Source organism: Pantherophis guttatus, chromosome 18, assembly GCF_059756535.1.
Source record: "Pantherophis guttatus breed Tessera chromosome 18, ASM5975653v1, whole genome shotgun sequence".
NCBI lineage: Eukaryota > Metazoa > Chordata > Lepidosauria > Squamata > Colubridae > Pantherophis > Pantherophis guttatus.
The window spans coordinates 11983600-12010937 of record NC_142080.1 but is presented as its reverse complement, the minus strand read 5'-3'; the positions used below and the strand labels follow the sequence as shown (position 1 = coordinate 12010937).

General features: G+C 46.7%; 1 protein-coding gene across 2 annotated transcripts; it reads left to right on the top strand.

The window, feature by feature from the left end:
* The first annotated feature begins 349 nt into the window (after nt 1-349).
* On the top strand, nt 350-25415 carry LOC148111590 (maestro heat-like repeat family member 5). Of its 2 annotated transcripts, none has more exons than XM_087880776.1 (27): nt 350-508; nt 990-1268; nt 2129-2265; nt 3131-3226; nt 4270-4386; nt 5217-5339; nt 5872-6021; nt 6642-6761; nt 7322-7401; nt 7918-8053; nt 8412-8507; nt 9986-10090; nt 10637-10772; nt 15248-15366; nt 15702-15851; nt 16051-16205; nt 17809-17956; nt 19348-19499; nt 19860-19997; nt 20423-20537; nt 21434-21577; nt 22321-22497; nt 23042-23191; nt 23431-23556; nt 23887-23989; nt 24944-25009; nt 25129-25415. In XM_087880776.1, exons 2-27 carry the CDS (start codon nt 1112-1114, stop codon nt 25290-25292), a joined length of 3360 nt encoding a protein of 1119 aa, XP_087736902.1. In that variant the 5' UTR covers nt 350-508; nt 990-1111; the 3' UTR covers nt 25293-25415. The 2 variants fall into 2 exon arrangements, with proteins under 2 accessions (XP_087736902.1, XP_087736901.1); XM_087880775.1 differs by having other exon boundaries at nt 990-1410.
* The last annotated feature ends 1923 nt before the right edge of the window (nt 25416-27338 follow it).

Below are 27338 nucleotides of genomic sequence, written 5' to 3'. Positions count from 1 at the left end.
TCCCTTACTAATTTGGAATGTTTTAGTCCTATGCTCAGTGGCAGACTTAGCCAATCAAAGAACAAAGTTGATCAGCCTTAATCTTGGTTAGGTTCTTTTGAGATCTAGCACGTTGAGGGACACCATCACAGTGGGTCATTCCATAGTGACCCCTAGCTTTGCTCCCCATAATGTCGCTAATGTTATCAAGGGGGTTATCCAGGGGACCCTCCATATCCCATCCCTATTATCTTGGGGAGTAAGAGGCCCCTTGGGTCATGACACCAGCTGTCCCCCATGAGAACATAATGCGGTGATGTCACAGCCCCTGGGGCAGAGATATAAAGGCAGAAGGGATGAGAGGGGAGCTGTGGAGAGTTGAGGAGAGTAGAGGATAGTTGAGTTCAGTTGAGTTGTGTTGAGCAGAGTAGAGCAGAGCAGAGCGGAGGGGAGTGTTCTACTTTGTCAAATACCTCGCTGAAGCCTTTCAACTTTTATTTCTAGTCTGTCTTTCACAGTTACGTTGTTGGTAGGTTGGGCTATAGTTTCTTTTTGCATGCAAAGAACGAGTTAAGCAACTCTGCTTTCTCTCTGCTGCCTGTAATTTCCTTGCCGTCTTCTCTCTTTAGGGGACTTTTAGTTTGGTTGCTGTGCCAAACCAGACAGTTGTAGAGGTACAAAGGAGAGACTCCCAAATTCCTCTGTAGATCAGCAGCTCCTTGGGCAGTCTGAGCTTCTTGACCCAGGAAGAACATGTGATAAATAGAGATAGATAGATAGACAACTAGATAGATAGATAGATAGATAGATAGATAGATAGATAGATAGATGATAGATGATAGATGATAGATGATAGATGATAGATGATAGATGATAGATAGATAGATAGATAGATAGATAGATGATAGATAGATAGATAGATAGATAGATAGATAGATAGATAGATAGATAGGAGCACCAAGGACCCCTCCTTTCAACCTGGAGTTACAAAACTTCTCCTTTATTGACAGGATCTCCATCCAGTTCAAGAACTCCCTCTTCACGAGAGGATGGACCACATGCTAAAAAAGTTGCCCTTCTTGAGGAAGGAGGACAGCAAGGAGTCCCATCCACAAATTACGAATAATGACCCATGGCAGTGGAACAGTCACTTCTCTGGCTCCCACCCGTCCACTTCTTCGGCCACTCAAAGAACCACGCAGGTCTTGCCCCTTCTTGTAAAGGGTTCCCCAGCTCCAGTGGACATGAGCAAGAAGGTGCAGCCTCCAGCACTGGTGCTGCCAGAATTGGTGCGCAGGACCCCCCTGAGGGCTTCTCAGGGGGAAATGAAGCCTGGCCTCAAAGACCCCCCTCCCTTGCCAAGGAGGCCCGAGAGGGAAAGGGCTCCGGGGAGAAAAAGCTCTCAAGACACCATCCTTCCCTCATATCCAGGTATAGATGCTACAGGGCTGGGCTACCTATGGAACCAGCCTTGTCCTATCACATCAGCCCACCCCACACAATCAATCCATCCATCCCTCCATCAATCAATCCATCAGGACAGAGCCAGAAGGGACCTTAGAGGTCTTCCTTCTCCAGAGACCAATTGCATTAAGCAATAAGTTTCTCTTCCTACCTTCTAGTGCTTTGGAAAATAAGTTGGCCCCCTCCTCTGTGTGCCAGCCCCTCAAATACTGGAAGACTGCTCTCATGTCACTAGTACACCCTTCCTTCCTTTTCCTAACTACCCAAATCCAAATCCTGCAATCGTCCTTCATCAGGTAGGGATGTTATGGTGCAGACTCCATCAGTCAAAGAGTTTCGACTGTGGGGTCTAGGAAGAGGGTCTTCTCTACCGCTGCCACTGTATTAGGGAACATCTTACCCTCAGAGGTGAGGAAAGACCCCTCCCTCTTAGCCTTTTTCAAAGGCTAGATCTAAATTATAAGATTACAACATCATGAAATTTCAAAGCAATAAAAAATTCCAATTCCATATATAAGATGGTTGTCTAAGGACAGGAAAATCAGGGCCTCGAGACTTATGACACGTTTGACCCCTCCCTCAGGCTCAGCCTGGTGATCCACTACGCACTCCTTGTCTCTCTCTGCTTTGAGAAGGCTTGTCCTGTCGAATTGCCCATCAATCTCTGTCTGTCTCTTCTTCTCAGAACTCTCTGACGAGTCTTTCAAAAATTTATGGGAGAGCAGGAAGCCATTAAAAGGCAGACCCGTCAAAGAAATCTTGGATCTCATGGACGAGAGAGAAATATTAGAGACCATCTTGGACCATCTTCGTCCTTTCCAGGTAAGCAGCTGGGTTTGTGTCGCGGTGGGCCCTGAGGTCCATCGTGGAGAGGGTCCAGAAGCCAGGGCTGCCTCGGTGGAGATCATTTATCCCAAAAGTAGACAAATGTAGTTATGGAGAATTTGCTGAACTAGGGGGTCCTTGCTGGAAGGATCATGGAACGACCATGGAATGATTGCCTCAACCATTTTGGACTCCACCTCAACATCAAGACAGGGTACTTAGGGACTGTCTCCTCTGCCTTCTGTGTATCCATGCGTCAGGCACTGGACCCAGATGTTCCTCCTCTTCCTCATCCACCTCCAGACCTGCGGTCTGTTGACTCACCATCTGAGGGCTGACGGATGGCCCAGGCTCCTCCTCTGTCTCTCTCTCTGCCAGCCCCATTCCCTCTTCCCCCTCGGAGCTCTCAGGTTGCCTTGATGCTGGCCCTGACTCCCACGCCGCCTCCTCCTCCTCCTCCTCCTCCTCGTCCTCCTCGTCCTCGTCCTCCTCCTCCTCCTCCTCCTCCTCCTCCTCCTCCTCCTCCTCCTCCTCCTCCTCCTCCTCCTCCTCCTCTGATTCGGCTGCTGGAGGGCCACAACAATAAATGGTGATAAATCAAGTTCTCACAATTTGTGGCAGAGATTTTCCAACCGTTCATCTCAAAAGCTGCCTCTGCTCCAGCTGATACAATCCGGATGGTCCTTGTTACGTGCTTCGTGTCTGTCCCAGCTAGAAAAGTCAAATTACTTATAATATGCATCCGGACGCAGAAGGGAAACCAATCCTCCCCTTGGAAACACACAGAAAGCTGTTCCTTCCTCTGCTCCTTCACTTTCTCACAACTTCTTTTTTGTTGTTCTTGTTGTTGTTGGCAAAGCAGATTCCTTCAGACCACAAACTGCCCAGGAGGAAAACAAGCGCATTGCCGCCCATCGACCAGACGCAAAGCACGTCCCAGGTCTTGTCTAAAGACAAGGTAAATATGCGGAGGTTTTACACTTTTAGGGCCGCAGTTATCTTAGATGCAACATCAGAAGAGGACAGCTTGCCATGGCCAACTCACCGTGGCTGCCCACGAGCCACAGCAGACTCACCGCGGGTTAATTCAACCATTCCGTTCTCTCCAATAATGTTAAAAATCATTTTAACATTTGTCGTTTATGTTTCATTTGTCCCTCCTTTGAGGCCTCCTTTCTTTGACGCTTCTGTTCCACCATTTCCTCGATATTAGACAGACAATGAATAATAGAACTACAGACTTGGAAGGGGGCCTTGGAGGTCTTCTAGTCCAACCCCCTACTGAAGGAGGAAACCCTTTCCCATTTCAGGCAAACGGTTGTCCAATCTCTTCTTAAAAGCTTCCAGTGATGCAACACCCACAACTTCTGGAGGCAAACTGTTCCACTGGTTAATTGTTCTCACTGTTTGGAAGTTTCTCCTTGGTTCTAGATTGGTTCTCTCCTTGATAAGTTTCCATCCATTGTTTCTTGTCTTGCCTTCGGGTGCTTTGGAGAATAGGCTGACCCCCTCCTCTTTTTGGCAACCCTTGAGGTATTGGAACCCTGCTATTAGTGTAACTCTTGTTCCCTGGTGAGTTGGCCACGGCAAGTAGGCCATGGCTAGTTGGCCATGGTTAGTTGGCCAAGCCAAGAGGGCCATGGCAAGTTGTCCCAATCCACCACGGAGAGCTAATGCATGTAAAAAGATGAAGCTGCCAGATCTCCACAGAAACCATAAAGGATCTCAGGACGGCCAAACAGAGAATCAGCAAAGGGCACCTATGGGGATGGGGGAGGGGGGTTAAAGTAGCTTTTCAAGAAGAAGAAGAAAGTCAAAATGGCAATTATTGACTTATTAGATTCGTATGCTGCCCATCTCCCCGATCAGGTCACCCAGGACCAGTTTCCGTGTGCTTGACCACACGGAGTCCTTTTCTGATCCTAATTTCTCCTATATTTCCTTTTCCTGGCCGTTTGGTGGAGCTCCCTAGGGCTCACGGACTCTTTTTCCCACCTTCAGATTAGCCTCTACAAATATTATGGCGTTAAACTGCGAAACTCAACACAGAAGGACCTGGTGACGGAACAGCTCCAAAGCCTTCTAAGTTTTTCACTCCAGGAAGAAACAGACCGAGAGGTGAGTGGCAGTGGGATGCCTGCGGGGGCTGAGACCTCCATCTTTGTGGGGTCCTTGGGGCTCTCTGAGCTTGGATGTTTTCTTGCAGACGTTTAGTGACCCAACTAGGTCACCTCATCAGTGCTAGAAGAGAACAGGTTTTGCAGAATAGAGGTGAAGGGAGGAGGAGGAGGAGGAGGAGAATTGTGGGGTCCTTGGTGCTCTCTTAACTTGGTTGTTTTCCTGTAGATGTTTCATGACCCAGCTAGGTAACATCATCAGTGCTAGAAGAGAATGGGGGTTACAGAGAGGAGGAGGAGGAGGAGGACTGTGGGGTCCTTGGTGCTCTCTGTGCTTGGTTGTTTTGTTGCAGACATTTCATTACCCAGCTAGGTAATTTCATCAGTGCTAGAAGGGCCTGGGGTTTGCAGAGAGGAGGAGGAGCAGGAGGTGGAGAAGGGGAGGAGAAAGCGGAAGGTAAAGACAAAGGGTTAGGTGCAAATAAGAGCCTTGGTGGTGCAGCGGACTAAAATGCTGTTAAGTAGCACGTAGCTGCCAGCTGCCGGCAATTACTGTGAGTTCAAATCTCACCAGGCTCAAGGTTGACTCAACCTTCCATCCTTCCGAGGTAGGTAAAATGAGGACCCGGATTGTGGGGGCAATAAGCTGACTTTGTATTAAAAAGAACACCGCTTGGGGGGGGGGAAGACCTACTAAGCAGGTCTATACAAAAGTATGAAGGCTATTGCTTAACGCATTGTAAGCCGCCCTGAGTCTCCGGAGAAGGGCGGCATATAAATCGAACCAATAAATCAATAAATGTCCTAATTCACAAACATCGCTTTGCCTAGGGAATCTCGGAATCCATTCGAATGGCATCCTTTTGCCACCTGCCTGAGATTCTGGTGGCCCTGGAGGAGGCTGGCCAGTTCAGGCAGACAAAAGGACCGTTTGCAGTAGAAGCCCCCATTGAGGTAAGACCAGGGATGGGGTTGCAAGGTCTGAAACTCAGTGCAGAAGGAGGCTGGGGGATTCTGGGAAGGAGAGTCCAATGTGCTTAGAAGGACTTAGGCTCCAGGCTGTCTGGTCTCCTCAGATTGGTCATAGATCTCGTAGATGTAGGTGGTGCTGAAATTCTCCATCTCCATCTCCTGGAGAACTATTTTATAAGGCTAGAGAAGATTAGGAGCTGCCCCAACAAACACCTCGAGTAGACCCAAAGGTGCTTTTTCCAAAGGCTTGGGCTTGGTTTTTTCCTGAAGACATTTCGCTTCTCATCCAAAAAGCTTCTTCTCTTTTGACCCAAGTCAGACCTGAAGAAGCTTCTGGGATGAGAAGCGAAACCTCTTCAAGGAAAAACAAAGTCCAGTTGCCTTTGAAAAAGCCCCTTTGGGGCAACCGTGACCTGGATGACTAAGAAGCTCCATCAGTTTCCATCCATTGCTTCTTGTCTTGTCTTCTGGTGCTTTGGGAAAGAGTTTGACCCCCTCGTCTTTGGACTGACAGGACTCACAGACTCTCTCCGAGAGATGGATTCGGACCACATTAATACTCTGCTATGGCCAGGCAGTCCTGGGAGCGCAAGTAGAGGACATGATGCCTTTCCTGGACAACATTGTCTCAGAAATACTCTATCAGTATTCCAGCATGAAAAAGGTAGGCAGGTTTCCACCCTCTACTTCTCTTAATGCTGAGTTTAATCACAAGAACAATTATAATCCGGAGTCCTTAGCTTGTTTGATTTCTTAAAGACATTTCATGACCCAACTAGCATGTTGTGGGAGAGGAGGAGGAGGAGGAGGAGGAGGAGGAGGAGGAGGAGGAGGAGGAGGTGGAGGAGGAGGAGGAGGAGGAGGAGGAGAATCTATGGTCTTGTTGCATTTATTATCCTCAAGGCAGCGCTCCTGCATTACACTCTTTCTTCCTTTCCACACAACAACTCTGTGACGTGTTTTGGATTGAGACTGGCCCCAACTCACCTAGCTGGCTCTCGTGCCTAGGGCGGGACTTGAACTCACAGTCTCCTGGTGATTGGCCCAAAGGCAGTTGGCCTTTTTCCCTAAGGAGGAACTAAAACTCACCATCTCCTGGTGATTGGCCCAAAGTCTCTCAGCTGCCTTTCATCCTAAAGTGGGACTAGAACCCAGAGTGTCCAGTGATGTTTTGATTGGGGGCCCCCAGAGTTCAACCAAAGACAATCGGCTATGTAAAGGTTTCAGTAAATAAATACATCCTCTTCCTTCTGGTTTCTTTTCATTCCCACTGGGGTTTTCCAGGACGAAGGGCTGAAGAAAGCCTTCATGAGGTCCATCATCATGATCACCAAAGCTGTTGCCAACAGCAGGAGGCAAGACCTCGATTTGCCCCAGAAACAGGAACTGGTCACAAACATCGTTGTAAGTGGGGAGAGGGGGGGAGGCAGGTGCTCCTGGGCGTCTTTCTTTTTGGAAGTGAATTTGAACCGAATTGAATGCCAATCAATGGAGCCTGAAAGGTTTTGTTGCTAAGAGGGACATTTGTTAAGGGAATTCTGCCCATTGTACGACCTGTCTTGCCACCGTTGTTAGCCGAATCATTTTCGTTCAGTTAATCGCACGGCTGTTAAGGGAATCTGGCTTCCCAATTTTATATAGGTCATCAAGAGGCCACAGTTGCCCACCCCTGACTTAAATCATGGTCACGGGACACTGCAAACTGCCATCAATGCAAGCTGGTGGCCAAGTGACCGAAATGGGGTCACAGGATCGCTGAGGAAGGGGCGCCTCTCGGAACTTGGCATCTGGGTCATAAGTAGTCCTGAAGAGATCCCTCAAAACTTTAAATGGTGGCTAAGTGACCAGTTGTAAGCTGGGGACTTCCTGTGTCAACCAGAAAAAGCGTAGGGCTGGGAAGAGGGCCAGCTGGAGGGTGGCCATATCTCAGGTTCTTTCTTAGATGGGTTTCCTTCTCTTTTCAGGAAGTCATTGAAGATGAGCCCGCGAGACCCTTGTCCATCGAAAATCTCCATCAAGCGATCATCACCATCACCTGCATGAGGTATGTACCTGCCAAGAGACAGAGAGAGAGAGAGAGAGACAGAGAGAGAGAGAGAGACAGAGGAAGGAGGGAGGGAGAGAGAGAGAAATCCTGCATCCTGTTTTGGTCACCACAATATAAAAAAGATGTTGAGACTCTAGAAAGAGTGCAGGGAAGAGCAACCAGGATGATGAGGGGAGTTCTGATATTTGAGGGGCTCTCAGAGAGAGGAGGGGGTCAACTTCCCCTCCAAAGTAGCTGAGAGCATGATGAGAAGCGATGTATGGAAGCTTATCAAAGAGAGATCCAGGAGAAATTTCCTGACACCGAGAACAATCCATCAGTGGAACAGTTTGCCTCCAGAAGTTGGGGGTGCTCCATCCCTCGAGGTTTTCAAGAAAAGAGGGGACAACCATATGACTGGGATGGTTTAAGGACCATCAAGCAAGGGTTGGAGTAGAAGACCTCCGAGGTCCCTTTTAGCCTAATGAGTCTATGATCTTCTCACCCTCCTCCTCTTTTCTCGTCTTTCATCAGCCGTATGAAGCCCCCCTTGAACTCCGAGATGAGGTCTAAAGTGGTGAGAAAAAGCATCCAGAAGGTGTTTTCCTTGCCGGCTTACCTGGTGACAAAACTGAACGTGAACGGCCCAGGACAACCAGCTCAAACTCAGGTGAGCAGTCCAGATGGAGCCAAGCCATCTGAGATCCACCTGGAAATAAGCATGATTCAAAATCTCCTCCAAAACTCTGGATCCATCCATCGAGCCCAATGTCCTTTTGTTCCTCGTGTTCAGCCGAGAAAGCATTTCCTCCAACTCTGGAAGAAAAACCAGCCCTGCAAGACGGGCCACTCCGTTGATTGCAGAAGGGTGGACTTCAACTCCCAGAAGTCCGTGGCTGGCTCAGGATTGTTGGGCGTTGCAGTCCACCAGTCGTCCTAAAAGGGCCATAAGTTCCCCAGCCCTGGATTTCTTCCTCTTTCTTCCTTTACACCACTTCTTCCTTTAGATATTCTTTTTCTCCTTCTAGGATTTTTATGACCAGATGGTGACCACCTGCAACACCATGCTCACCGCCTTGCTGTCCGAGGCTCCCAATTTGGATTCCCTGCAGGATGTCTTGACGGTAAAGAGTGATTCTTTCTCGGGGTTGGTCAGCCAGATGTTTAGGCTGGATTTGGCGATTCTGTCCAGCTGTCGAGCCCCTCCCAAGGACCCGGGATAGGCAAATGTGGCTGTTGGGTGGACAACTCGTCCCATGGGACAATTCAACCATTCAATTGAACTCATTTCAATAGTTAAAAAATGATGTTCATTTTTGTCATTTACATTTGTTTTGTCCCTCCTCTGGCATCTTTTCACTAATGATTCTATTCCACTATTTCTCTGATATTCGTGTCTCTCTTGTCCCACGGCAAGGAGGAAGGGAGGGAGGGAGGGAGGAGATGATAATAAGAGTGAGGGAGGGTCTCAGGGAAGTCCACAGGTGCCCCTGACACGAGAGACGTTGAGCTGGCCACTCCCACCTCGGCCACGCCCCCCTCGAGGTCAAACACAACCTTGATTCGGCCCTCCATGAAATCGAGTTTGACACCCCTGTCATAGAGCCTCGCAGCTGTTCCGAGTAAAGCTGCCTTCTGCAATTGACCGATGCAGATTATGTCGATGCCGATGGGATTCATTTTAGCAACAGAAATTTTGGACTCATTGTGGTCATAAGTCGAGGACTACCTGTATTTGTGATGGTTGCAGCATCCTGGGGGGGGGTGTCACCTGACCACCATTGGCGAACTGCCCAACTGGCTTCCAACAAGCCAAAGTCTACGGGGAAAGCGAGATTCGGCTAATGACTGCATTATTCACTTAAGGACCACAGGGATTCGTTCAACCCTGGCAAAAAAAGGTCATAAAGCCAGTCACAAGTCGCCTAACATCCACCTTGGTAAGCACCCCAAATTCTGGTCGTAAGTCAAGGACTACTTATACAGGAAGTCCTCGACATACAGCCATTCATTTAGGGACCGAGCTGGGATGCTGCAGCCGTCATAAAGATGAGTCATTGGCCAAGTGTTCAAATTTTGATCATGTGACCATAGGGATGCTGCAATGGTCATAAGTGTGAAGAATGGTCGTAAGTCCCTTTTTCAGTGCCATTGTAACTTTGAACAGTGACTAAATACTAATAGCACTTAGACTTACATACCGCTTCACCGTGGTTTACAGCCCTCTCTAAATGAGGACCCAGGTTCTTCTCCTATCTGGGTCCTCATTTGACCGACCTGGTAAGGACGGAAAGCTGAGTCAACCTGGAGCCGATCAGGATGGAACTGCTGAACTTCTGGCAGTTGGCAGAATTAGCCTGCAATACTGCGTTCTAACCACTGTGCCACCACGGCTCTAAATGAACTGTTGTAAGACTAGTTGTATTCCAGAAATCTTCAATTGCTACTCTAGTTTTCAGTCTAAAATAGACCTCAATTGACCAATGTCTCAAATTTGTTGAGCTCCTTAGATTTTCTCCCCAGTCCTGGCAACTTCTGTGGCTCTTCCAACTGTGAATCACAAATTCTTCCTTTCCTCCTCCTCCTTTGTTTTTCCTGGCAGCACATTAATCCCTGGATTGAATCTCCCAAGAGACACGAGAGAGAGAGGGCCATCAAGAGCATCAGACACCTCCTGAAGTTCGTTTCTGAAAACGTCAATTTCGACGTAAGTCACCGTTTGGGATGCGCAGTGAGATGTTTTCAAAGAAAGGAAGAAAAAGAAGAAAGTCCTGCTGCCTTTTGGAAAAAGCATCTTTGGGATGTGACCAGGAGGATATAAGGAGTCCCGCTTGATGAAGGGGTTGGAGGAGAAAACCTCCACAGTCCCTTCCAGCAATTGAGGTTCTGGGATTCTAAGGTTCTATGATTCTGGGATTCACAGATTCTAAGATTCAGAGATTCAGAGATTCAAAGATTGTATGATTTAGAAATTCAAAGATTCTAGGATTCTAAGATTCTATTATTCAAAGATTCTAGGATTCACTGATTTTATGAATCTATGACTATGATTCTAGTCTTCTAAGATTCAAATATTGGATAATTCTAAAATTCTAAGATTTTATGTTTCTAAGATTCTGTGATTCTAGAATTCTAAAAGGTAGGATTCTAGGATTCTGTGGTGCTATGGTTCCTATGCTCTGATTTCAGTTGGCTGAAACCTTCATGAGCCCCCCTTCTCATCTTTCCCCTCCTTTTTGCTTCCTTTCATTAGCCCACAGGTGACTTTTCTTTGCTGGGACAGCTGGTGGCTTTGCTGGGCCTGCACGTTGGCGACACCAGCAAAGAAGTTGGCCAGACGTCCGCAGAGGCCGCCTACCACCTCCACCACCTCATCATGAGCAAAATGGGTGAGAAAGTTGGACTCCAAGGGCTGCCAGGAGCCCAGGGATGCGCACTGCCCAGGAGAGCACTGGGTGGCACAGCTTGTGGCGTGACCAAGACCCCGGTCGTTTGCCTGGGCAGAGATGCCTGGAATTGGCCGTTGGTATTGGCACCTCTCAGGGCCAGGGGTCATTTGAAGACTGAGTTTCTCACGTTAAGTGGATCCGTTAGGCCAGTGGTCGGCAAACTCATTAGTCAACAGAGCCAAATATCAACAGTACAACGATTGAAATTTCTTTGGAGAGCCAAATCGGTTAAACTTAAACTAGATAGGTAGGTACATTGTTATTAACTTAATTAGGGTACTCCTAAACTGGCCTTTGCTAAGAACGTCCTCAATCTGATGGAGGTACGTTCGCTGAGGTCGACCCCTTCCATCTCTCCCATCCACACTCGTCCTGTATACTTCTTTCGTCTATCTCCTTTCGTTCATCCTCTTTATATGTCCAAACCATCTCCTCGACACTACATCTTCTTTCACTCCACAACGTTCCCTAAAATTAACTTAATAAACTTTACTTAAAGTTTTAAGTCTTAGTTAAACTATAGGTACGTTGAATAAAACTTGATCTCATACTTAATAACGATATTATTTATTGATAAAATTAAATTTCTTACAATTGACCTTACAATATCCATAAAATTAAATCATGACAATGACTGACAAACACTAATGTGAACAATGGCCTTGCATCTCCTTGGAAAATTTGAGTAAGTCAGGTTTGTATGTTGTTTTTAATTTTAGGCACGATTCCAGGTTCTCATCAATAAGACAACTTCTCAATTTACTCTTGATAAGGTTCATGCTTGAAAATGATTGTTCGCATAACTATGTAGACCCGAATAAGGAAAAAACAGCAAACGCTATTTTTTTCAGTTGATGATATGAGTCAGGAATACTATTCCGGGTGTTAAAAATCATCATATCTTCCTTCTCCGGGTCTTTCAAAGCAGACCACTTGTGCTGTGAACTAAGTTCACATTTATTTTTCTCCAATATTTCTGTATCAGCACAAAGACGTTCAAATTTCGAGCTCCACAATTCTTTGTTTTTGAAATCCAGCAATTGCATTTCAAAGTTGCCAATGTCAATATTAAAGGGAGAAACATTTAATTCTGTTACAGTAGCATTAAGAGGCTTTTTAACAAAGGCTAACGTCGCTTTGCTGTTTCTGAATTCCTGAAACCTGTTGAGAAAAGCTTCCCTCATATTTAAAAGTGTTGTTTTGAAATAGCAAATGTCAATATCAGAATTATTTTCTTGGCGATGTTTCAACAGGCTTGGAAAGTGAATCGAAGTTTCTCTTTCAAAATCTTGAGCAAAAAGAGATCATTGGTTTGAAATAACTTCTTCTAACATCGAAAAAATGGTGTTTCCTTTCCCCTGTAGTTTACGATTAAGCTGATTCAGATGAGACGTAATGTCTACCATGAAATAAAATTTTTGGATCCACTGATCGTTCGTTAGTTCTGGATAGCGAATCCCCTTCTCATGGAGAAATGCTTTAATTTCTGTTAATAAGGAAGCGAAACGTTTCAAAACGTTTCCTCTTGATAACCAACGTACCTTGTTATGCAGCAGAAGATCGGCGTATTTGCTCTCCATTTCAACTAAAAATCCTTTAAATTGGCGATGATTAAGAGGTTTAGTTATAATGGAGTTGATAATCTTAATCACCAATTCCATAACTTTGCAAATTTCTTCTGGAAATGTCTGAGCACAAAGCGCTTCTTGATGAATGATGCAATGGTAAGTAAGTAACTCGTGATTAATTTTTTCTTTCAAAATAGCAACAAACCCGTTTCTTACGCCGGTCATACTTTTCGCCCCGTCTGTTGAAATTGAGACAATTTTATCGAGTGGAATATAATGTTTTTCAATGTACTCAATTACAGCTTTGCTATGTCCTCTCCACGTGTTTGACCTTTGAGTGGCAATAATCCTAAAATTTCTTCTTTAGGACCTGTAGATGAAATAAATCGTACAAAAAGTGAAACTTGAGCTGTATCATTTATGTCACAAGACTCGTCAACTGCTATTGATAAAGCTGAAACCAATTTAAGATCTTCGACTTGCTGGTTGGTTATATTCGAAGACATTTTGACTGTTCTGTCTTGCACTGTTTTAGCAGACAATGGTAACTCTTTAATTTTTTTTAGAATATCGGCTTTGTTCTTAAAATCCCGAAATAGCTCTTCGGATGCATTTATAAAACAACTTTTTATGTATTTGCCGTCTGTATATGGTTTTCCTCTCTTAGCAATCTTTTGACTAACCACAAAACTTGCAATATTAACATTGTTGGAAGATTGAATCCAGTAATCAAATACAGAACTTGATTTTTCTTGACTCTTCTGAAGTTCCTCAACTGCTTTCTTCCTTGCATCACCGACAGGATATTTACTACTGAATGGCATGTGTTTAGTTTTAAAGTGTCTCTCCAAATTTGATTTCTTGTTATGCACCAATTTTTCCTGACAAATAAGACAGGTCGGAAGGCCATTTAAGTTTTGAACAAACGCGAAAGTCTCGGTCCATTCAACTTTAAATTCATGGTTTTCATCTTCCGTTTTTCTTTGCTTCTTCTTTGTAGCCATGTCAAACAGGGCACCTAAAAAAATGTTTCATTTTATAATAATAAAGCCACCAACACAAAATAATTACAATTCTTAAATTGATGACAAAAATACCTGTAGGATTTGCAGCTGGTTGGAAAAATACAGGTAACTTTATGCTCCGAGTAGTTACTTTTGTCACCCGCGCGTGATTGGCGGATGCGACTAGCACTAACCACTGCACAAGGAGATTGCTGACTGACTGGCTCACTCAACTCGTGCATGAATCGCGTGCGCCTCTCCCACGCTGCGTATCCCATGGCCCACCTGCGCCGCGTCTCCCGTCTCCCGTCTCTCGCCCGCAAGACACCCCCACTTCTTCTAACGCCACTTCTTCAGAATAGACTCGCCCAGGCCGAAAACCGACTTCTGCGCATGGGCCACGAAGTTTCAATCGCACTGTGCGTGCGCGCCCGCAGGTGGTATTTTGTGGAAGAGCCATACTCAAGGGGCCAAAGAGCCGCATGTGGCTCGCGAGCTGCAGTTTGCTGACCACAGAGTTAGGCTAGGCATCTGCCATCAGCCAGCCTGGGCTTGTGAGTCTTGGCACATGGATTGGGTCTTAGCGTGTTTTGCAAAGCCACCTTTTAGTCATTGGATGGCTGCATGTATTGCAGGAAGCCAGAAAACGGGTTAACCAAGTTACGGGTTGAGTGGGCATTGTTAAGGAAAGAGCTAAAGAGGGTTTATAATTGCAATACATTATTTGTTAATTTTATAGTTTCAACCCCATTTTACGTGTCTTCTAATTTTTAATTGGGAGCCGTCCACAATCGGTTGAAAGACAGGCACTTATATCAATGGTTTACCTAAAGAAAAGGATCGGTTAAATTTGGCTAGTTAAAAGCTTAACCCAGTGGCAACTTTAAGCCATGTGGATTTCAATGCCCAGAATTCCCCAGGCAGCACACAATCAATTCACAACCTAATGCTTCATTTGCACATCAGACCAAGGTAGTCTGGGTTAAATCCGGTTAGATTCATTCATTCGTTTGTTCATTCGTTTGTTGGTTCATTCCTTCATTCCTTCATTTATGTAATTTGTCTCTTATGTAGCCCTATATTTCCCCTCCATTTACAGTCCCATCTATTGTGTTAACCTAGAAAAGGGGTTACAGGTAGTCCTTGACTTACAACAATTCATTTAGTGACCATTCAAAGTTTAACCGGCACTGAAAAAAAGTGACTTGTGATTGTCTTTCACACTTACGACCGTTGCAGCATCCCCATGCTCACGGGATCAAAATCTGGACACTTGGCCACTGACTCCGATTTATGACGGTCGCAGTGTCCCAGGGTCATGTGATCCCTTTTGTGACCTTCTGCCAAACAAAGTCAATGGGGAAGATGGATTCACTTAACAACCGGGTTGCTAACTTAACTGCTGCGGCAATTCACTTAACCAGGTTGGCAAGAAAAAAAATCGCAACCTGAGGCAAAACTCGCTTCATAACTGTCTTGCTTAGGACTCAATTGTGGCCGTAAGTCGAGGACTGCCTGTAATTGGACCACTAAAGAGGTCATTGTACCTGTTTCGTTCCTGATCAGTGAGATAAGAGAAAGGAGGGGGGCAGAGAAAGAGGGAGCGAGGGGGGAGGAGGAGGACTGGTGTCTCTGAGCTTTGTTGTTTTCTTGTGAAGGTTTCATGACCCAACTAGGTAACGAGAAAACCACCGAGCCCAGAGAGCACCAGGGACCCCTCAGGTCAGCCCTGAGCTACAGATCTTCTCTTCTGTTGGAACAACTAAACCGGCCGTCAGACGAAGGATGTTCAGAAGTTCCGAATGCCAAAATCTGACCGTCTCTTGTTTTCCTCCCTCCAAAGCCAAAGAAATGGATGAGAAACCTAGAAACAAGAAGGGGAAGGTCGTCACTTGGCTGAGGGAAGACTTCTCCTTTTCGGGCCCAACAATATTTTATAATAACGTCTCCAAAATGGCTACGGTACGTTTTCGTTCAGCATTTTGCCTGGCTTCTTATTGACCTTCCTTTCTCTCCTCCTCTTGACCTGGAGATACTCAAAAAAGTCAATATCACAGTGGGGACGGCAGGCTCCAAAGGCCGGAGGGTGGATATCCATCCCCCACAATGTCTAGGAGCAGGCGATCTCGGCTGCCATGTTGGCTTCTTTCACCCACATCCTAATATCACGTGGTGGATGTCATGGAATACGGCCTGCCTCTCTACATGGGGTGCTGTCCCCAGATACGGGTCAAAGTCTCTGGCTTGTCAAAACCCTGATGCATCTCTTCATGGTCTCCTTTTCTTCTTTCCGATAGGCCTTTGGCGAGCATCTGAGCCCGTCTCAAATAAACGACCTGATCTTAAAAGCCCTGGCAGCTCTGACACACCTGGACAAAAACATTTCACACACTGCGGGACTCCTGCTCAATTCGTTCTTGGAAGAATGTGGGATGGACATGGAGGAGGTAAGAAAATGGCAGGGTTTGGAGCAAAAGGGATAGAGGAGATTTTGTAGAAAAGAAAGATGAGAATGGGTGAGACCTTGTTGACTTGGTGACAACACTTCAGCTGGATTTAAGAAGGCTAGGGTTGGATGGAGACCACCAGGTAATCTTAGGGCTGTTGAGAAAGTTGGTCATCCCTTGGATTTCTCTTTTGCCATAGCTGCCCATGATCCTCAAGGAGATCTACCGACGTCTCCCGAAGATCTTGGACCCTGCCACCAAACAACAAACGCTAAAGGCAGTGTGTCACCTGGCGTCCAAACGGGTGAACAAAGTCGTGGATATTCTCCTCGAGTGCTCGGTGGCGTGCGATGGGTAAGAAGAACCTCAAGGAGATGTGCCTCCTGTTTTCTTGTACTCTACAGAGATTCTCAACCATTTGCGATAGGGGTGAATATCTGTAGCTTGGGGTGGGCAGGTCATGTGCTGATTGGGGGGGAGGTTGCATTGGGTTGGTTGAGGGCCAGTGCAGTCGCTGGTTGGCTGTGCAGTCGATCTGAATTCTGAGAGCTTCCTAGGCTGGTTGTCTCCACCATCCAGGTCATGATTGTCCCAAAGGTGCTTTTCCAAAAGGCAGCTGGACCTCCTTGGTTTTTTAACTTTCTTGGTCGCCACACTGTAGAAACAATGCAGAGACTCTGAAAGAGTGCAGAGAAGAGCAACGAAGATGATTAGTGAACCGGAGCCTAAAACATATGAAGAAGAGTTGCAGGAATTGGGTCTCTCTAGTTCGATGAAAGGAAGGATTGAGGGGGGACAGGATAGCAGTGTTCTGATATCTGAGGGGCTGCCACAAAGAGGAGGGGGTCAACCTATTTTCCAAACCACCTGAGGGCAGGCAAGAAGCAAAGGATGGAGACGAATCAAAGAGAGAAGCAACCTACAATGTGCAGAACTTTCCTAGCAGTGCAAACAATTAACCAGTGGAACAACTTGCCTCCAGAAGTTGTGGGTGCACCATCACTGGAGGTTTTCAAGAAGAGATTGGACAGCCATTTGTCTGAAATGGGATAAGATTTCCTGCCTGAGAAGCGGTTTGGAGTACAAGACCTCCAAGGCAGGGGTGAAATCCTCTGGTTTGGTCTGGTTCGCCCGAACCGATAGTAATAATTGCTACTGTTTGCCCGAACCGGTAGTAAGAAAAAACGCTTTAAAACGTACGACAATCAGCTGTGCCGGGCAATGTCGGAACCTTTTTGTAATTTCTAATTTCAGCATTTTTTTACTACCAGTCAGCTGTGAGAAAATCAGCTGTGCCTGATTGTCTGTGAGGTTCCTGTTTGTTGCAGGGGCCATTTTGTGTAAAGTCCAGCTGCTTCTGCATTGTATGTGAGTCAGTTGTGTAGCTTTTGTGTTACTTTTGTGTAAAGTGTGATCGTTTGCTTTTGAGCTCTCTGTGATTCAGTGAGGTTCTGCATTGTGTGTGAATCAGTTGTGCAGCCACGCCCACCCGGACACATAACCACCAAGCCACGGCCGCCTGGTCATATGACCACCAAGAAACGGCCACCCGGTCACATGCCCACCAACCAACGCCCACAGAACCGGTTGGGAACATTTTTGAATTTCACCACTGCTCCAAGGTCCCTTCCAACTCGGTCCTTCTGTGAAAAGCACCTTTGGGTTAATTCTGTAGACACACTGCTCCTAGAAACCTCCCCCCCCTTGACCAGTTCTGGGTTCTCTGGCACTTCCGGTGGCGCAGAGGCCCTCCTTTGAATGGCTACTAGACAAACGGTTGCAAGTCGAGAACTACCTGTAGCTATATCTTTTTCCATGCCTTAAAGCAGTACATTTGGCCATCGGTTCTCTAACCCTTTCTTCCGTTGGGGGGGTTAATCTATCTGGAATGGCCGTCTCTTTGAAAATGGGGAAAGAATCTGATTTTTTTCCCCAATCCATTTTTCCACCTGCACAGAAGTGCCAGGGAACTGTGGAGGGCGCTGGCTGCAGACCCCTATGCTAACCTGAAGATCATGAAGCCCCTCCTCAAAAGGCTTGATGACCACGAGCCCAGCACCGAAGCTATTGGGAGGGGAACAAGCAAATCCATCATGCCCATTGCGGTAAGCCCTCAACCGGTGGCTCTCCTTTCCTGAGATCTGCAGGTGGGCCAGGCCTGAGGAAAGGGGAAGGGGCTGAGCAGAAGAGTCACCCTCGGGGGTCTCCTCATCAGGAGCAGGCACGCCCTGGCTGGAGGGAGGCAGAGGGCAAACTGGTGGGGGCTGAAATCGGAGCAAAATTTGAGGTAAGCCCCCCTTCCCCCCAAAGTGCCCCATTGAAAGTAGAGGCATCTGTGGGCTTCCTCACCAGAACAGCTTTGATATTCATCCATCCATCCATTCATCCACCCATTCATCCAGCCAGCCAGCCAGCCAGCTCTATCATCTATCCACCCATCCATCCATCGGTTCATCTATTCATTAATCCATTCATTCATGTATCCATTCATTGATTTATTCGTTTATTCATACATTCCTTCATTTATTCATTCCTTTACTCATCCAATCATTCATAATTCAATTGATTCCTTTATTCATTTCTTACGTTATTTCTTACAGAAATAACTAAAAAAGAGTTTGATTTAAGAAAATACATGATAGGAACCAACAAAGGCAAACACCCAACGGAGTACTTTGTGTCATATCTTATTTTAAATATTCTTAATCTGTATTTTTATTATGTGTTATATTGTTTTATTACATTGTTGTAAACTTCCCAGTGTCAGATTGCTCAGATGGCCGGTGGAGAAATTTAATTAATTAAGACCAATAGATTTGTAGTCCAGGTTTGAACTGTGGGGTCCTTGGTGCTTACTGAGCTTGGTGGTTTTCTTGCAGATGTTTCACGACCCAACCAGTCTAACCCTACCTCTAAGCCTAACTCTTCCAGCACTGATGATGTTACCTAGCTGGGTCATGAAACATCTGCCACCAAAAAACACACGCTCAGACAGCACCCAGGGCCCCTCCAAGGACCCCTAAGAGGTGGAGAGTCAAGAGCCCACTTAGGAATGAAGACAAACAGAGAAACGTGAGGTTACCGATCTCTTTGTCCCCAGTTCTGTCTCACTTGTGCTACTCGTTGTCTCCCTTTTGTCCTGTATCTACACCCCACTGGCCTCTCAAAGTCTGGAGGGGGTGTAGAATGGGAGTTTCAGAAGTCCCACTTCTAGCAACCTTTTGCTCCGTGTCTCAGACATGGACATTCCTGGCTCAGCTTTCATGGACATGAGGATTTTTTTCTTTCTCTGGGCACAATGAGAATGTATCTGCCGAACAAAACTCTGCATTGGCGACAAGAAGGGCATCCAGCCAGGAAAGCCTCAGCTCCATTCAGTTGCCCAGACTCCACCCCGCAAGGGATTAGGGGGTCGTTAAAAGAAGAAATAGATGATGATGAGGAATCTAAGTAACCTGATGAGCCCGAGCTGACTCTCCTCTCCTCCTGTTTCTAGGCCACCAATGCGCTCTCCTTCCTCCTCTCGCTTCCTGAGGCAGCAACCATTGTCCAGCATAAGTTCTCCAGCCTGCTCCTGGCGCTCGTGACGCACATCTATTTTCTGCTGGGAGCAGGCAAGAGCGGGTCAGAACAGACCTACCATCTGGGGTAAGGAATCTCCTGGGCCCAATCTGGATCCTTTCTCCATTTCTGCAAAGCTCAGGAAACAGTCGTTAAGTGAACTTTGTCCCATTTTGCAACCTTTCTTGCCAGAGTGGTTAAGTGAATCATTGCACTGGTTAAGTCCCATGGTCGTTAAGTGAATCTGGCTTCCCCGTTGACTTTGCTTGTCAGAAGGTCCCAAAAGGGGATCGCGTGACTCTGAGACACTGCGACCGTCATAAATATGGGTCAGTTGCCGAGAGTCTGAATTCTGACCACATGACCATAGGGATACTGTAACGGTCGGAAGTGCAGGGGGATCAGCTGAATGATTGGCACCAACTCTTCTGCCTTTGTTTCATTTAGCAACGCAGTCAAAGCCGTCAAACACCTCATCTTGCGCACCGGCTATCAGGAGGAGTTCAAGGACTTAGATATGGTTCAATGTTGGGCGATGCTGATGAGTCCTGAAAGTGTGTTTGAAGGCATTTTCCACCTGGTCCGGTAAGAAATTAAAAGTCAAAAGAGCTTGGCTACGAGGGGCAGTGGGTGAGAGAGGGAGGGGAGGCAGAGGGAGAGGAGGAAGAAGAGGAGGCAGAGAGATAGGGGGAAGGGGAGAGAGAGGGAAGGGGAGAGGGGAGAGGGAGAGAAAGAGGGAGAGAAAGAGGGAGAGAAAGAGGGAGAGAGACACACAGAAGGCAAAAGTGAGAGAGAGGAAAGGTTAGAGGGGAGGAGAGGGAGGGGAGAGGGAGAGGGAGAAAGAGAGAGGAAGGGGAGAGGGAGAGAGGGAGGGTGAGAAATTCTCTAAATGGAGTAATTCATTGAGTAATTCATTTATCGATCATTCAGCTCATGATTTCTCTAGCTTGGTGATTTTCTTCTCCCTAACCAGCAGATCTTGTCTGATCTCTCCATATTTATTCTCTTAGGATCTTGTTCAACTATTCGAAACATGAGCTGAAGGTCATGCTCCGACAGGCTGAGACCTACGTGCGCCACCCCGATTTAAGACACAAAACCATTGGGATGGTTTTCTTTTCGGAGGTGAGGAGACCTTGAGATGCACCCCAACCTTCTGGAGCTCAAGGAAAGTTGCCCAGGGTTCAACAGAACTTTATGGTTAGAAACTAGAAGTTGTGGGTTCTCCATCACTGGAGGTCTTGAAGAAGAAACTAGACAGCCATTTGTCTGACATGGTAGAGGTCTCCTGCTTCACCAGGGGGTTGGGCTAGAAGACCTCCAAGGTCTCCTGGTATTCTGTTAATCAGTGGAATGGCTTGCCTCCAGAAGTTGTGGGAGGGAGGGAGGGAGGGAGGGAGGGAGGAAGGAAGGAAGGAAGGAGATTGAGGGAGGGAGGATGGGAGAAAGGGAGGAAGGAAGACTCAATGACCCCAAATTCCTTTTACTTTTTGCATTATTTTTTGTATTCTTGCAACTATCATTTACACTACCTATCAGACAGTCACAAAAGGGATGACGTAACCTCGAAACACTGCGACCGTCATATATATATATATATTTATATGCCGCCATTCTCCCGAGGGACTCAGGGCGGCTTACAAAAACAATATCCAATACAAATCACAATAAATTAAAATCAACAACCCAATTAAAACAATTTAAAATTATAACAATGTACACCCATAATGGATCAGTTAAGTTGACGAAAGGGCCACATCTTCAACTCAAATATGGACCGGCAAGTACCCAAATTTTGATCACATGACCATGAGGATGCTACCATGGTCATAATTCTGAAAAATGGACGTATCTCTTTTGTCAATGCCGTTGTGACTTTCAGCGGTCACTAACTGAGGACTGTGTTTATTTTCTTTTTCTCTCCCCTTAATGGCTGAAAGTGGCATCTTTAGTCGAGGCTCTCAGGGAAGTTCTCTTCCTTGGCTTGGCTAACGCTCCATATCTCCACTCTTCTTCTTCAGCTGCTGTTTCACCCGGAAATTTGCCAATTCTTTGTCATCCAAGACATCCTCCGGGTGCTGAAGGAATGGATGACCCAGCCATATCCGCTGATACAGACTTTCAGCGTTAGAGGACTGGGGAACCTCATCCAACACCCGTTTGAGGTAAGAGATGGGGGGCAGGAAGGGAGTGGCTTCCAAGGTAGTAGCAGGTGTGACCTCGCTCTCTGGGAAGTCTACAAGGCTGGGAAGGAGAGAAGAAGGAGAAGAAGAAGGCAACCAGCAGAAAGAGGACAGCTAGAGTGGTGTCTCTTCTACAAAGATGGCTGCAACCCTGGAAGATCTGAAGGTGCAAGTAGAGGCCAGATCCTCTTGGAGGACATTTGTCTGAAATGGTATAGGGGTTCTGGCTTGAGCAGGGGTTGGACTCGAAGACCTCCAAGGTCCCTTCCATCTCTGGTATCCTGTTAAGGACCAGGGGAGACCTGAGAGCAGTCTTCCAGTATTTGAAGGGCTGCCCCAAAGAAGAGGGGGTCAACCTATTCTCCAAAGCCCCTGAAAGCAGAACGAGAAGCAGCGGATGGGAACTAATGAAGGAGAGAAACAACCTGGAACTAAGGAGAAATTTCCTGACCCTGAGAACAATTCATCCTTGGAACGACTTCCCTCCAGAAGTTATGGGTGCTCCATCACTGGAGCTTTTCAAGAAGAGTTTAGATAACCATTTGTCCAGCAGAGTCTAGGGTCTCCTGCTTGAGCAGGGGGTTGGACTGGAAGACCTCCAAGTTCCCTTTCAACCCTCTTCTTCTATGCTCTGTGGCCTTCTCTTGCATTTGTCATGATCGCTGGGAGACTCAGAGAACTCCAGTGACCGTTTAATTGCTCGTTTCTTTCCCTGCTTCCTCCAGAAGAACATCTTGGAACCCCTCTTGATGCCAGTGCTAAACTGCGCTTGTCACGAAGAGAAGACCTTGGCAAAAGAAGCTATAAGGACCCTGCATTTCCTCCTCAGGAACCTCGATATCAAAACCCATGCGGTGAAGGCAGTCAACCTCATTCCGCTCCTTCTGAAACATTTTCATGATGTAAGTCAACCAAATCATAACAAACTGGTTTTCCACCTCTCCCTCCCTCCCTCCCTCCCTCCCTCTCTCCCCCTCTTCCCTCACTCACTCTCTCCCTCTCTTTCGCTCCCTCCTCACTCCCTTCCTCCCTCCCTCTCTCTCTCTTTCTCTCTCTCTCTCTCCCTCCTTCCTCCCTCCTTCCCTCCCTCCCTCCTACACTCCCTTTCATTCTCCCTCTCCCTCTATCTCTCTCTTTCTCCCATAAAGATGAGAGAAAGTCCAGAAGGAGCTGCTAAGATTGAACAACTCTGGTCTAGATCAGGATTTTTCAACCTTGGCAACTTTAAGAGGTGAGGACTTCAACTCCCAGAACTCTCCAGCCAGCATACTGGAGTTGGGCTCCCCATCTTTGGGGCAACCATGACCTGGATGATTGACCATCTCCATGGACATTGAACTGGGAATAGGTGTGCTCTGAACTTGTGTGTTCTCCTCCAAACTTCAAGAAACTTCTGCATGGCTATTCTGCTATTGGAGGGACTAACCTGTCTCTCTTCCTTCGTAGGACGACATCGAACTGAGGAATACCTCCATCACCATTTTTGGCATGCTCCTGAAAGGACTGAAGGAGTTACGGAACAGTAATATGGCCGAAAACATCCTGAACAGCCTTATTCCCCTCCTCATACAACTGTCAAATGATCGGACGAAAGAGGTGAGTTGAAGGGCTGGCTAACCTGAGCTCCTGCTCTGATCATGCTACCTTCACAGAGACCACTCTGTACCCCCATCTTCACTCAGAGCAACGTGGTTGTACCACGTGGACACTCTGGAGAATGCAAAGACATTGTAGACAATCCTGAAGTTGTGGGGTCCTTGGTGCTCCCTGAACTTGGTTGTTTCCTTGAAGACTTGTTTCATGACCCAACTAGGTGTCTTTCCTCCCTCGGCCAGGTCTCCAGGAAGACCCTCGACTCCTGCGTGTCCTTTATGAACTGGGGGGGCTTTCCCAGCAACTTGTTTGACTATGAAATGTACACCAGTCTTCATAGCATGTACTCCAACATCTGCTACGTGGTTGTAAGTAGGAGCCAAGCTGGCCTGTTTTCTTCCAGATTAGAGTAAACTAACCGTTTATTTCTTTATTTTGTCCTGCCTTTCTTATTTTGATAAATAGTTCAAGACGGTGGGCATCCCTAATACTTCTTCTTTTCTTCACAACAACCCTGTGAGGTGGGTTGCCCTGAGCGAGAGGGACTGCACCAAAGTCACCCAGCTGGCCATCGTGACTAAGGAGGGACTAGAACTCCCAAAGTCACCCAGCTGGCTTTGACCAAGAAAGCAGCCCCTTGGTTAAAAAAAAAAAAGCTCTATAGTTCATTGGCTTCTTTGTTGCCTTGTTTTCCCCAGATGAATAAATGCAAGCAAAACCTTCCTGCGATGTTGGATCAGATGCTGGGATTCCTGAGGAGCCGGAACTCTTCCCATCGCGAGGCAGCTGCCCTCTTAATTGGTAATCACCAATGCCAACTCTGGAAGGAGGGCAGGAAAACCCAAGACAGGCGGGCGGCCTTGTCACCAAAAGGATCTATGCAGAATTAAGCCATGTCGCTTAATCAGACTGGAAGCTGCTCTTATACCGTGTGGCTTCTCCGGAACGGCTACGATCGCGCAACAGTTTCTCAGGCAGTTCCTGCCCTCTTTCTTAAGGGTATCGCTGCCGTTGTTAAGTTAGCCACATGGTTGTTAAGTGAATCTGGCTTCCTCCCGGATTTGGCTCATCCGAAGATCGCAAAAAGTGATCTTTGACCCCCAAGACACTGTAAGCGTCATAAATACGAGTCGGTTTGCCAAGCATCCGGATTTTGATCTTGATGTGGCAACGCTTCTAAGTGTGAAAAGCAGTCGTAAGTTCCTTTTTTCAGTGCCATTGTAACTTTGAATGGTCACTAAATGAACTGTTAGAAGTCGAGGACTACCTGGCCTGTATCCCTCTCTCTTGTATAGGCAAACCCACAGCCGTAGCTTTTTCTCTGGAAATATTTCCAGCTGGCCTCCCATTCTAGTATTAACTGGATTCAAGGCTGCTTAGATTTTTTTCCAAGATGATGGTTGTTTGCACAGTCCTAGAACATAAAGTAATAGAGTTGGAAGGGACCTTAGAGGTCTTCTAGTCCAACCCCCTGCTAAAGCAGGAGACCCGATTCCATTTCAGACCAGTGGCTGTCCAATCTCTTCGTTAATCTCTTCTTGAAAGCCTCCAGTGAGGCCTGGAGACAAAAACAGAGGAAGAACGGCTACCCCTAGTCCTTCTTATTATTAGACAGACCCAATCCCTGGAACCATCCCGTAAAGTCCCAAAGCGACTCTTCCAAGTGGAAACCAATGAATTGCGCGTTTTTTTCCTGAATCAGTCGATTTAGCCGTCTCTGTTAACCCCACCAACGTTTTCTTTTTACGTGCCCAGGCTGCTGCGCGCAATACATGCAACCGGAAGTGATGACTTCAAAACAAATGAAAGAAGTTTTCCTGGGTGAGTTTCAAAGTTCCCTCGCTTGAAACAAGGAGTTTTTCTCCAGAAGCTCTGTCGCTGATCAGGGCTGGTTCTCACGGTTGATCCCGGAAATCCTTTGTTTTCTGGATTCGTTTCAGGTCTCCAGGATCTGCAAGGCGATTCCGAAGCCTCAGTGGCTCAGGCTGCAGCTGACTCAATGCAAGAAATCTTTCGGCAGTGTGGCCATCTGATCAAGCCGGGTCTTGTTAGTAGTCAACTCCTCTCCAAAGGCATCAGGAGGATCTCCGAGACCAAGCAATAATAGTTTCACAGTTTCATAGTTTTCATTATTGTCATGGCACCTCATAGAATGAAACTAAGTGCCATCCTCACTGTATATTATACATTTTAAAAACCCTATAAAAATAAAACAAAAACACACTTCCTTCACATTGTATGCAATTGAATTAAAAAACCCTCGTATTGTATTCATATTGCACTGTACGTAGAATTGTATAGTTACTGCTCTGCGATAGAAGCTGTTTTTCAGCCTACTTGTCCTTGTTTTTATTGTCCTGTACCGTCTGCCAGATGGTAATAGTTCAAAAAGAGGGGGGCCCAGGGTGAAATGGATCCTTAAGGATGCTTTGAACTTTCTAAAGCCAGCGGGAGCTATAAAGCTCTTCCAAAGTGGGGAAGGGGCAACCCATGACCCTCTGGGCACCTGCCTTCCAGCTGGTCTTTGGGGAAAGCGAGGAAGCGTGAAGATAATTCTTACACCGCGAAGGACCACGAAGGAACGTCGCAGAAAGAAGACCTGGCAGGGAGATTGTGGAAACAGGCCCTGGAGATAGACAGAACAATTTAATGTCAGAGAGAGGAGAAGGTTCCACGAGAAGGTCACAGAGCCACAGGTGCTATTGGAGAAGGGTGGTAGCAACCATCAACCATCGATGATATCTGGAACATCTCCCTCTTGGTCGTCTTCCAACAGAAATAGGAACGCCTAGAGTAGGGCAGATGCAGAGAGCTGAACACTCCGTGGGGGGAGATCTAATGTCCTCCAAAAAGATGCTCATTATTATCCACATAGATGGAGCATTGAATAAAAGCCTTCGGGAAAACCTCTGGATCCCAAAGGCGTCTTCCCATGGGCCCTGATCTCCTTTGGAAAGCATGCGACGTTTCTCAACTTAGTTTGTTAAGCCAGAAGGTGGCCGAGCACTGGTCCCCTCCTCGTATCTGTTCCTGGCAGTCCTTTCAACTTTCAGCCCTGAATGAGCCCAGCCTCATAGGTTGTAAGTTGGACTGGTCATAAACCAGGTCATCCTGCGTCCGTGATCGATTTAATGACTTTTAAATGGATTAAGGGAGTTGTTCAGTACAGACATTGTCAATAATCATATATTCATGTGCGTCTCCTAGGGGAAATTGTTTTGAGAATAGAAGAAGAAGAATAGAATAGAGCTGGAAGGGACCTTGGACAGGGGTGAAATGTAAAATTTGTTACTACCGGTTCTTTGGGCGTGGCTTGGGGGGGGTAATGTGACTGGGTGGGCATGGCCAACTTTGTTTTTTTAACTTTTCAAAGCATTTTTTCTGCAAATGCAAAAAAATGCTTTGAAAAGCCTCTGCCGATCAGGCAACACAGCTGGGATTGTCAGAGGCTTTTAAAGCATTTTTTAAAAAAGCCTCTCTGCCAATCGGGCAACTCAGCTGGGATCGGCGGAAGCATTTTTTCGGCGGAAGAGGTTGTAGAAAAAAGGCTTTTAAAAGTAAAAAAAAAGCCTCTGATGATCGTGCGGGTCAGCTGGGCATGGTGTGTGTGTGGGGGGGGGGGATGCAGGGATTTTTGCTACCGGTTCTCCCAACCACCCGCCGCCATCGCTACCGGATCGGGCAATCTGGTCCGAACCAGGAGATTCACCCCTGACCTTGGAGGTCTTCTAACCGAACCCCTGCTCAAGCAGGAGAATTTACACAATCTAAGATAACTTTGTCCTCTTAAAAGCCTCCACTGATAAAGCACCCACGACTTCTGGTGGCAGGCTGTTCCACTGGTTAATTGTCTTCTTTGTTAAGAAGTTTCTCCTCAATTCCAGGTTGCTTCTCTCCTTGATGAGTTTCCGTGGTTTCTTCTCCTGCCTTCTGGTGCTTTGGAGAATAATTGGACCCCGTCTTCTTTGGGGTAGCCCCTCAAATACTGGGAAACTGCTATCATGTCGCCCCTAATTCTTCTTTTCTTTAGAAAAGAATAGCGTCTAATTATGGTAGATGCCCCAAAGTGGAGAAAGGCAGACCAAAAAGGCATAGAAATATCAGGACAGGTAGTTCTCAACTTATAACCGGTCATTTAGTGTCCGTTCGA

What these genes read in the sequence shown, in the direction of transcription:
- LOC148111590 (XM_087880775.1), top strand. Translation starts at nt 1,029, where the DNA reads ATGGACCACATGCTAAAAAAGTTGCCCTTCTTGAGGAAGGAGGACAGC. An exon ending in ACGTCTCCAAAATGGCTACG is followed by an intron (nt 15,367 to 15,701) that starts GTACGTTTTCGT and finishes TCTTTCCGATAG; the next exon opens with GCCTTTGGCGAGCATCTGAG. An exon ending in TGCTCGGTGGCGTGCGATGG is followed by an intron (nt 16,206 to 17,808) that starts GTAAGAAGAACC and finishes CCACCTGCACAG; the next exon opens with AAGTGCCAGGGAACTGTGGA.